This window comes from Lepidochelys kempii, chromosome 10 (genome assembly GCF_965140285.1).
Source record: "Lepidochelys kempii isolate rLepKem1 chromosome 10, rLepKem1.hap1, whole genome shotgun sequence".
Lineage (NCBI taxonomy): Eukaryota > Metazoa > Chordata > Testudines > Cheloniidae > Lepidochelys > Lepidochelys kempii.
Window position 1 is genome coordinate 51595993 of NC_136389.1, and position 12126 is coordinate 51608118.

Consider the following 12126-nt stretch of genomic DNA (forward strand, 5'->3'; position numbering starts at 1 on the left):
ACCTTCCCACCTCCTAAAAAAGTAAAGGAGAAACAAAGAGATGGAGACTGATACATTGAGGAAATGGTAATAGGATATAGAAATTTCCCAACTCCAAGTCACTGGTTCAAATCGAGCCCAGGTCAGTAGTAACAAAAAGTCCATATCTGAAGTCTGTGGCATCAAAACTACCATCATAATTGATATTAATTGTCCCTTATTTGAGCTTGGCAAGGAGTGAATGGGCCATAAAGATTGAGTTACCCTCTCCCCTGTAGTGGTGATCTTTTCAAGTCACACAGATGAGTCCTATTTCTAGGTCATTCTGGCATCATTCGCTAGCATTAAATTCACTTAAATTATCTTTTTTTTTTTAAATTCAAAGGAAAATGTTAAACATACATAGTGAACCATTTTATATCTACTAGAATGGATACCATGCTATTGATAGATCTCCAGATAATTCTAACAACACACAAAATATAACTAGAAGTCATTATATATAATTCACTAGGTACTATGCAATGTGACCCTTCAACTATAAGCAATGCTGCATAGCCATGATGGGATTCTTCTCAACATTACATGATACTAGATATTATTAGGTATTAGTTACCTGATTGCCACTGACTTTGAAAATCTTCCGCATAATGTACAGTATAAAATGAACGAATTGGTTGCTGCCAGTAAGCATAGATGGCTATGCTTATCTTCAGATTAAAATATAGTATCGCCTAGCTCAGAGGATATATAGCATGGGATGGGATTATTTTTTAAAATTTCTATAGATCAGGGTTGTCAAGAGACCAAACATTATTTTTATTCCATTAAATAGTAAGAGAGCCAACAACTGGCAAATCCTGAAAAGTCTGGCAACCCTAAAATTAGCCCTGTCACAGGCATTGGGTAAAGCATGAGTGTGAATTACATCAACGGCCTCTCCTGCCTGACACATTCTTGGGAATATGCACAGTATTGAAATATCAGAGCATCCTGCTTTCCAGGGCCATATGGATGCCCTGCCAGCAGTCAAGATGATTCTTGGAAATAAGCTAACATGTACGTTGATCTTATGGTACTGTTATCTAACTGACAGTTGGAAGTCCATACATACTTTCCATTCTTCAGTGCTTCTAGTGGTTGTCTTTTTAAAATGTATTCAGTATTCTAATAGAAAAAAATTTAAAAGTTCCCCTAAAGGGACAAATATGTAAAACAATGGCCTAATAGATAGTTTCTGAAGTTTCTTTGTCCTAGAGCAGAGGTGGGCAAACTATGGCTTGCAGGCCACATCCGGCCCGCGGGACAGTCATGCCTGGCCCCTGAGCTCCCAGCTGGGGAGGCTCGCCCCAGCCCCTCCCGCACTGTCCCCTCTCCCCTGTAATGGTGCTGCCGCGCGGGCAGCGCGGCTTGTGCTTGCCCACCTCCCAGCCCTTCCAGTAAGCCTGACTTGCCACTCTGAGCAGCATGGTAAGGGGGTGGGGGGAGGGAGGGTTGGATAAGGGGCAGGAGGTCCCGGGGGACAGTGAGGGGACAGGGGGGCGGTTGGATGGGGCAGAGGATCGGGGAGGGGGGCGGTCAGGAGACAGGGAGGGTTGGATTGGGATGGGATCCCAGGGGGTTGGGGGGTCCCGGGAATTGGGGGGACAGGGAGCAGGGAGGGTTGGATAGGGGGTGGAGTCCTGGGGGGCAGTTAGGGATGGGGGTCCCAGGAGGGGGTGGTCGGGGGCCGGGGTGTGGCTAGGGTTGGGGCAGTCAGGGGCAAGGAACAGTGGGGATTAAGTAGGGGGCGGGGTCCTGGGGGGTCTGGGAGGGGGTGGTCAGGGGACAAGGAGCAGGGAGGGTTGGATGGGTCAGGTGTTCTGAGGGGGGCAGTCAGGGGTGGGAAGTGAGAGGGGATGGATAGGGGGTGGGGGCCAGGCTGTTTGCGGAGGCAAAGCCTTCCCTACCCTGCCCTCCATACCCTTTTGCAACCCCGATGTGGCCTTCGGGCCAAAAAGTTTGCCCACCCCTGTCCTAGAGGTTAAGTTATTAACGTAAAAAATCATAAGTATTTTCTCTCTAAAAGATTAAATACCTTATTCAAATTTATATAATTCCTCTCCATCCACATAGATCTCAGATTACATTTTAAAAACTGCACACACTATATCACTGTGTAATTCCTTTGACCACTGCAGATATGCAGCCGCTGCTGGGGTGAAATGTAGCAAGTGTTTAACAGCACAGTACAGCCTATGTAAAAATAACTGTGTGTTCTGGCACAGGTGATTTGGTTTTAATGGGTTTGTCTTTGTATTTGCACAGAGATCCATAATATGGAGTAGAGACATTTCTTTGATTACAGATTATCTTTGGTCAAGCGTTCCCATTCAATGTTATTGATTTGGCGGCTTTATCTTTTGGGGATATTCTCTTGGAGAATAAATGTGTAAAGAAATTGCAAAGAAAAAGACGTATATATTTATGGTATCCCTTCCCAAGCTTTCTGTTGCATGTAAATCTACAGTTTAAGTTTTTTATTCTTCTGATATTCGAAGTTCACTTGAAGTCCCTAGGCCCAGAATGTGACTGAACTGTGTTAAAGCCAGCTGGCTGGCATACCAAGCATAATTGCTTTAACTCAGCTTCTATCTTTAGAGAAGTGCACATCTGAGCAGGAACTGGACCACAGTAGGAAGTTAAGTGTAACCTTGCTAAACATAATAAACAAAACACACACAAAAAAGTAAGTGGGGGAAGGTCATCTTTGCTTCCCTAAAAAGGCACGTTTTTCTGTCTCTACCACAGTTTATTGAACTTTACCATGTGTAATATCACTACATCAGGCAGAGGTAAAATGCCAAAATTACTTACAACTACACATTGTTGCTTATCATAACTCTGTCCCTTAGTCTGACGCACTCTGTTTGTCCTCAAGGGGAAAGGAAAGAACAGCCTGTTCAGGCGTGTCAAGGGAAACTGGGACGTTCAACTTTCTGCACCTGTTGACACTAAAAGGCCCAGTAGGGTTACCCTGTGGTGCCATTCAAATGGAGGAAGGGTCAGAAAAATTACTGGAAAATTGTGCTTTGCTCAACATATTTTGTGTGCTCTCTACATACGTCCTGAGCTCTATCTGCTGGCTTTACAGACCCTCTGCTGAACTAAATTACTATTAGCATTTCTTTACAGACCCTCTGCTGAGCTTACTTGCTGTTAACATCTCTGAATAAAAAAGTGAGCTGAGTTCTGGTCTGCCTCGTGCAACGACAGAATTGTCAGCCATGTTCTGACTCCAGAAGTGGAAACGGAAGGAAGCCCAGCTCAATGCTTGTGTCCAAGATTGAGTTTGCAGGGCGGATGACACGAGAACTCAGCTTCGTGACTTGTAGGCTGGGCTGGGCATATGTGGATAGAAAGGTATTGAGAGAAAATAAAAATGAGAGTGATTACCATTATTATTGGTATGACAGTAGTGCCTGGGGGGCCCAAACTGAAATCCAGGCCCCTTTGTTATAGTCAATGATAATTATGTTATCATTTAGTTTGAGTTTAGTAGTAGTTGCATTTTACAGATGTGGAGCTGACACACAGATGCTGTGACTTGCCCACACAGGGTCACACCAAGGTCACTCAGGAAGTTTGTAGGGGAGCAGAGGTTTGAACCCAAGTCTCTGCCTAGCACCCTAACCATGGACTATCCTCCTTCTCCTCAGTCCCAGCCCATTGCCTTAACTGCACAATCTCTCATTTTCTGACTACAGTCAGACTGTAAGAGGTGTTTTCTTTTGGCTTTATATCACATCTTTCACTGGTATACCAATGTCTAGAAGCCCCTGTCAGTGGATTCCCGACTATCTTACAGATATTCCTAATCATAGCATTTTTAAAAAACAAAATATAAAAACAGTAACTTAATCACTTCCAAATGTATGTTTGTGATATTTGAACTAAAAAAGTTATCTGCTCTTCTCAAATCACAAGAGGAGTCAGCTGCCTGACAGCCCCATCCCACAAACAGGGAAAGAGGGTCTGGCTGGGACACCGTAGCTAACAGTGTCTTTTCAATATTATTTGTGCATTTTGCAGCATTTCAGGCCGGCCACTCTAGGAAGCAGTATTCCTGGAATAGAAGAAGAAGGGCGGGGGGATGCCATCCCATATGTATATTTACATCTTATTAGAAAGGCTATTTTTATTCTAATGTTTCATGGTGATGTTACTGTTGTTAGCATTGCTGTCTGCCTTCTTGGGATGCCACAAAGCGTTTCGTTCACTCCACTCAGTTTAAGATTACCCCTCCGAGACCAGAATTAAAAATAACCATTAAAAAAGAGCAAACCAAACTGGTGGTATCAATCATTCTGGTCTTTTTGTTGCCCACAAACTATAGGATGATAAAATAAACTGCATTTTGTACTCATCTAAATTTTGCTTCTGAAATGGAATCTAAATACGTTAAGCACTGTCAATGTTCCCTCTAATTTTTTACATCCATGTGCGGAATGAATTTTGTTATGTGGAGGTGATGTGTGGTGGGGGTGGGGCTGAGGGGTTTGGAGTGTGGGAGGGGGCTCAGGGCTGGGGCAAAGGGTTGGAGTGTTTGGGGGGGTGAGGGCTCCGGCTGGGGGTGCAGGCTCTGCGGTGGGGGGTGGGGCTAGGAGTGAGGGGGTTTGGGTGCAGGCTGCCCCAGGGCTGTGGTGGGGAGACAGGACTGCAGTACTGCTGTCCAAATATTTGAGGAATGCAACAAACTTCACTAGTTTAAAAAAACATTAGCAAATGTCTGTCTCTGGGATTATATTGCGTGTGTGCTGTTCATATTGCAATGTAGGACTTCAGTCATCCTTATTTCACTGATGCACTAGGAAGTGTGGGCTTGTGTTAAAGCTCTTGGCTAGAACTCGGGAGATCTGGATTCATTTATCAGGTTTGCTAAAGATTCTGTGCTAAGGTAAGTAAATGGCTTAATCTAACTGTGCTTCAGTTCCATATATGTAGGTCATATTTCCTTTCTTCTAGCCCTTGTCTTGTCTATATTGCAAGCTCTTTGGGGCAGGCAACTGTTTCTTACATGGTGCATGGGAGGAAGGGCTGTTATTTTGGTCAGGGTCACAAGGAAATACTGTAGTACCAGGGTTTTTTTCTGACTGTATGCTGTCATTTTTTATGATCGTTAACAAGGAAGCTAGAGCACATTCCTGGCGGTGAATGTCAACTGCTGTATGATGAGAGGAAATCTCTTTGATGTCATAAAAGATAATTTTATGGGGTTTTGCAAGAAATATGTACTTTGGGTAACTGAGACACAGGTTCTGTCAGTGTGTAAGGAGAGCAACGGGCTGGCTTTTATAACCATTGACTGAGATTATTGTGCTCTCGTCTTCCCCCGCCCTCCCTCCAACTCTTAGCTCGTGCCTTAATATAATGAAGAATATCCATTCCTTAGAAAAGAATGAGCTGGTGGTGCAGAAAATCATTAAACACTAGCTGCTATTTTGGGCCATTCATCTTCAAGAATGGTCCAATAATGCTCTGATTGTCCACTGATACTGTAATGAAGACGCATGGGATCTTGGCAACAAGTATATATAAAGTGGATATATTTGCACCATATAGCAAGAAGCAGGGAGTGGGGAAGGGGATTAACACTTGATGTTAATGTAAGAAAAAACCTGAAAAGGTTTCCGGGTCAGTGTATGTATATGGACTATTCATAATGTCAGTGCTATTACATCAACTTTTTCTGAACATCTCTGGCTAACCAATGGTGTATTTGGCTCCTTTATGCTTTCTCTTCATTATTTTCATCCTCTTTTCAACTGTCTCAAGCCCTTGGACTGTCCCAGTACTCAATAAAGTCCATGTCTCAGGAAGCCATAATTTAATTTTTTTTTGTAATAGTCAGCACCCCCCTGGATTATAAATACCTATTGGAAAACAATTTTTGTGCTGTGTAACTGATAACTTGAAAGATTTTTTAAAAAAAATAAAACTCCAAGCTACCCAACACCACTGTTTTATTTAGGATACGTACAAGAGTGTGTGGTTTGTACACACCTGAATCAGTGGTTACATAGGTTTCAGAGTAGCAGCTGTGTTAGTCTGTATTCGCAAAAAGAAAAGGAGGACTTGTGGCCCCTTAGAGACTAACCAATTTATTTGAGCATAAGCTTTCGTGAGCTACGGCTCGCTTCATCGGATGCAACATAGTGATTTCTCTTCCCAGAATTGTACTAATAAAATTGATGACACAGCCCTGAAGACAAGGAAGTAAACAAAACTAGTGCTACTTTCAAATTCCTTTAGAAACACATGATCAAACAATCCTGCCTGGGAAAGAATATTCTGGTAGATGATTCCTGGAGGATTTAATAGAAATTAAAACTATCAGGTTCTATAGAAATCACTCTAGACAACCTACAGGGTTTATTGGGGGATCAAATCTTGTAATAGAATTTTTAAAGTAACCTATGGTATTCTATAGCAGGAATCTCATTCTCTATTAAGTTCTGTTGTGAGGATTTTGCATAATGGTAAATTAAAGAAGGGAGAACTTTAACACTAGTAGTCTGTTGTCAAAATTCTTTAAGCAGGTGGTTGTAGATTAGTGTAATCATACATCAGGTCTAATGCACTAAAAGTCTTCTAAATAAATAAATCTTCTAGACCACACCAGAAATGTTTGGAATGGCTCTAAGGTTCATAAACATATCAATATGTTTTTATAAGAATCTGAAATTAGTGAGTGAGATTTTACCCCATACTACCGAGGCATTCCAGGGCAAGCTAGGGTCAAGGGAAGGTTTTAACTCTTGGTTTCCTTGCCTTTTGTAGATTTAAGACTGACTCCAAATAGCTGTTTCTGTGTTAATTATGTAAGGTTCTTAGAGTGTTTCATTATCAGGTAGTGAATACAATTGCAGTGTGTGATTGCAGACTGTGATGCAGTGTGCATAATTTATATTCCCAACTGCACTTGCATACAAGCCAGTGAAGGATATAATAATGTTGAAAATCACTGCAGCTCATAGCTTCTCCAATGTAAGTGAAAGCCTGTAATCTTAGGTGTTTGCATTCATAAACCAGTCGGAGAACACTTCAGTCTCTCTGGTCACTAGATTTCTGACCTAAAAGTGGCTATTCTTCAACAAAAAGACTTCAGAAACAGACTCCAATGAGAGACTGCTGAATTGGAATTAATTTGCAAATTGGATACAATTAACTTAGGCTTGAATAGAGACTGGGAGTGATTGAGTCATTACACAAAGTAAAACTATTTCCCCTTGTTTATTTACACACACACACACACCCCACTGTTCCTCAGATGTTCTTGTTAACTGCTGGAAATGGCCCACCTTGATTATCACTACAAAAGGTTTTCTCCCCCTCTCCCTCCTCCCCCCCTGTCCCCCCCCCGTCCCCCACTGGTAATAGCTCATCTTAAGTGATCACTCTCCTTACAGTGTGCATGATAACACCCATTTTTTCATGTTCTGTGTGTATATAAATCTCCTCACTGTATTTTCCACTTTATGCATCCGATGAAGTGAGCTGTAGCTCATGAAAGCTTATGCTCAAATAAATTGGTTAGTCTCTAAGGTGCCACTAGTACTCCATTTCTTTTTGCAAATATAGACTAACACGGCTGCTACTCTGAAACCTGCATTTAATGAGTATGTTTGTGATTGTTATCAGGAGATCCTTGCACAGAGCGTAGTCTGTAAGCTCATAGTAGAAACTATGGAACTACCTGCAAGCTTGGGATATAGTGCCCTAAATGAGGATATACCTGATATTGAACAAATACATTTGGGCCAGGATCCTACCCATTTGTGATCAGTGGGTTGCTCAAAGTTATAGTGTGCCAGCACAAGGGGGAGTGGATGCTGCTCATGGGTATAAGTGAAGTGAAGTGCTGGGTATTGTCTTTTATTCTGTGCAGTATGAAATCTTGCATCCCTTCTCTTGCAAGTACACAGTATGAAAATGGGGCAGGGCACGAGCAGAGAGTGGGAGTTTCTGAAGAGATACAGGTTTAAGCTTGATCCTCCTCTTATTAATGAGACCATAGCTCTGAACTCCTCTGTAGTCTATTAAGCATGAGTAATTATTTTGTCTTCACAGAAGTGCTCTCATTAATGCAGGATCAGGTTCTCCCTGCACACACTATTAGAGCTGACTGGACCTGAGGATAACAATTCTGTTTCATAGGAACTTTCAAGATTTTAAAACTTAGTTTTGCCAAAAATGTTCCAACTGACTCTGCTTTCTATACAAGTCACCATTTTTTATGCCTCTTGTGCTTGGATGGAACACCAAGCCTTTGATGTTAACCACAGATCCAAGCCTCAGGTGGCTTAATATTTTGTATCCCTATAATGGAATTCATTTGTCAATATCCCAGCACATATACAACAGCACATTATCTAAACATTCATTCTACTTTTCCCCCAGCCATAAATCAGTATCAATATTTTATGAATTCCAGTGAGGATGCAATTATGTAAAAAAAGGTAGCTGCTAATACTGGGAAGTGAATTTCATCCTGTACTTTCCACATGATTGCATTGTCTCACGAGGTCTCCATGTAACAGCAATGTGTTGCTGATAATGAAAAGATCAATAAATATTCCTGAAAGCACCATCATCTTGGAGAAGACCCTGAGATGGCCTATTTAATAGTTATAAAAGAACTTTGTTTAGGTGTTGTCGATTTGTATAAAAGATCAGCATTTTCACCAGTAGAGAAAACTTAACTCTCTGCTGAACTAAGTGATGCCAGTAAACGAATTAAACTCACGATGAGTGGAGTAGACTGACCACTTCCTCTTTCTAATTGTAGCTGAATTCCCTGCAGCCTCATATGGAGGTATATCTGAATCTGGTGAAATGATACCTATTTAGCACTGTAATTTAAACAGAGTTACTGGTACTGGCTAGAAGAGCTGTGTGAATCCTCGTCCTTTTGGTTGGCAGAGGTTTGTGCCAGCATTTTATCTGGCTTTATCCTGCTCTTTCTTCCCCCTCCTGCCCCAAGTTCAGCTTTGAGTTTTGGTTTCACAAAATCTGAGTGAAAGAACCTAAAATGTGAGAGATTTGTATCCAAACTAAACAACTTTGCACAAATTTTGTGTGGAACCTTAAATCTGGCCAGGCTTGTGAACTTCAGGGACCCTTTTGATGAACCTGTCTGAATTTGAAGTTTGTAATGAAACCTAAAGTTGGGCAAGGTTCACTTGGTTTCAGATGTTGTTGTTATTAATATTTTTCACAGACCTATCTATCAACCATGGTTTTGTGCACAAGGTTAACATATGCTCATACACATGTGCTTGCTGCTTTCTCTGCTTACTATGAATAGTGCAAATTTTCATCAAGCCAAATAATAATAAGTAATAAGCGTTTCCATTTAAATCCCCTACGTTATCCTTGGTTAAAAGCAACCCATTTTTGTCACAGCACATTTTTTAGTCTGTTTTTCAGATCCAGTTGAAGTGACAGTCTGCTACATCCTACATAAGCCGTGTTAGTAATTAAAGGCAGCTGATTTTAAGAGGAATCTTGCTAGCTTGCCAAATGCCATTTATTATTGTTGCTAGGTGAAAGCCCATGGTGCTGTACGGGTGGAATTTGTAAAATGTAAAAAAAAAAAAAAGGGGGGGGGGAGCTGAGAAATTAAAAATTGGATAGTAACAGTCTGAGAGTCCCAGTGACGATTGACCCTGGTGATATTCTAAACAAAAAGCTCTCAGCCATGCTTGTAGCTGTTTCCATTGCTTCACACTGATTCAACAGGCATTCTAGGCTTTGGAGTGACACTCCTGGAAACATCTATAGATTATGAATAATAATTCTATTTTGGTAGCACCCAAATGAAGTCAAGACCCCTTTGTGTGAAACACTGTAAAACACATATTGAGAGAGTTCCTGCACTAAATGCATAAAATCTAAATAGAGAAGACAAGTAGGAGAAAATAAGTGTAATTCCCATTTATTGATGGGGAAACTGAGGCATAGAAAGATTAAGTGATTTGACCAGGGTAATACAGGAAATCTGTGGTATAGCCGAGAATTGAACTTGGATCTCCGGAGTCCCTCCATTGGCTTAACCACAAGACCATCCTCCTTCTATGTTTCTCTATTAAAAAACTTTGAGTAAACATCAGTGGCTTATGTACATGTTCTGTACAGACTAACTGCATAGTCCAAGGCTATCCCCTTGCCTTCCTATCCTGCTTTGTAAACTTCTTATGTTTTTTGCATGGCTAAGCATATATATATATATACACACACACACGCATACTCACACACCACTGATTTCTTTGTCCAGAATAAGTTGTTAGAACTGAACTGGTCAGAGAGTCACATGAATAACCCCTCCATCTTGTGCAATATTCCTGCCTTGGACATGATCTTTCACTTTGTCCAGTTATGAGAAGCTCTCATAAAGAGAAACGAAATGGAACTACTATCAGCTGTGCACCCAAAGTGGCAGCTCTGTGGTCTAACAATGCGTCTTGCAGGAGCTAACTGAGGAACTGAGTCGGTGATAATGACCTCATGCAGGTTAAAATGAGGAGTTCCCCTGCCCTTTCCTGTTAAAGGAAATGTCTCATTTCACAAGGCTCCCATCATGTAAATGAGACTGAAACATGTAGGACATTATACTCTGTATTAGTGATCTGATCTCCAAGTGTTTCCTTTTTATGGGATGGGAGAAAATATTAAATTTGGGACTGGAATGATGACCTCTACATCTAGCAGCTGCTGTCAGGAAAAGTCTGCTTGCAACTGCAAACAATTGCCTGCCGTTTAAAAGTTTGATGCAGTGAATTAGACTATTGTCCTGCTAAGTATTAGGGAAACATTCTTCTTAGTTTAAACTGACATTAAGAAACTTGCATAGTTTCAAATAACATTGAGAGCCAGATTTTCAAGCCGAGTGCAATAATGTGTGTGGACCAGCATCTTCCACACACAAACTTGCACTTGTACATGCAAACTGGGCACTTGTCTCTAACTTTCCAATTACAAAGGCTGATGTACTCTTTGAGCCTTCTGAAAATTACACCCTACAGGTCTGACACAAATGTGTGTAGTAGGTATTATCTACCCCTCCAGAGCATCAGACGGCATTCTGTATTTTGTGTACTTCAGTTCCTGAACTTCACTTAGCAAATGAAGGGCAGTTTGGACTCACTTTAAATTTTCTAGTTTTTGATGACTTGAGCTCTCAGACCTTGATAATTTAAAAAATTTCTTTGATGATTGTATCTAGGACCCTCCCTTCCATTCAGACAGGTTACTTTGTTTTGCATGGTCTAAAGCACTTCATTAAAGTATGGTGAATGCAGAACGTACAATTTATTAACCCAATCCTGAAAATTGTTACTGTAGCAGTAAGAATAAGGATTCAGAGTAGCAGCCGTGTTAGTCTGTATTCGCAAAAAGAAAAGGAGTGCTTGTGGCACCTTAGAGACTAACAAATTTATTTGAGCATGAGCTTTCGTGAGCTTCCGATGAAATGAGCTGTAGCTCATGGAAGTTTATGCTCAGATAAATTTGTTAGTCTCTAAGGTGCCACAAGTACTCCTTTTCTTTTTAGTAAGAATAAGGGTTATTCACCAAAGGATTTGCAGGTTCAGACCCTGTCTATGCAAGCTAATTCTGGGAGCTTCATGGTATTGCCCATGGGATTTGTGAAAGCTTTTAGTGTAATTGCTGTTATAACTTTGTCCTTACAGTGGCCAGTTTGCAATAGTGAAGAAATGCAGAGAGAAAAGCACTGGAGTGGAATATGCTGCCAAATTCATTAAGAAGCGTCAGAGCCGGGCCAGCCGCCGGGGGGTGAGACGTGAGGAAATTGAGCGGGAGGTGAACATTCTGCAGCAGATCCTGCATGCCAACATCATCAAGCTGCACGACGTCTATGAGAACAGGACAGATATGGTCCTTATCCTCGAGCTGTGAGTAGAGTGATTTCCTATCCTCCGCTGTAGGATGAGGCAAATAGGAACAGGAAAGAGCTGTGGAGGCCTCCTGAGCACAGGAGTGTTCTTAAAATGGAACTGCTTGGCCATAGGGCTAGAGAAACCAACAGCAGACCTAGGCAGAAAAATAGAATGAGGTCACCAGTAAACAGCCTCCCCTGAATAAATCAGC

General features: G+C 41.5%; 1 protein-coding gene across 2 annotated transcripts in view; it reads left to right on the top strand.

Moving 5' to 3' along the window:
• Nucleotides 1-12126, top strand: part of DAPK2 (death associated protein kinase 2) — an 89890-nt gene that overhangs the window by 34115 nt on the left and 43649 nt on the right. For both annotated transcript variants that reach the window (XM_073303561.2, XM_073303560.2), the window contains exon 3: nucleotides 11709-11930. In XM_073303561.2, coding sequence (XP_073159662.2) covers nucleotides 11709-11930 — 222 coding nt within the window. The remainder of the gene's footprint in view (nucleotides 1-11708; nucleotides 11931-12126) is intronic.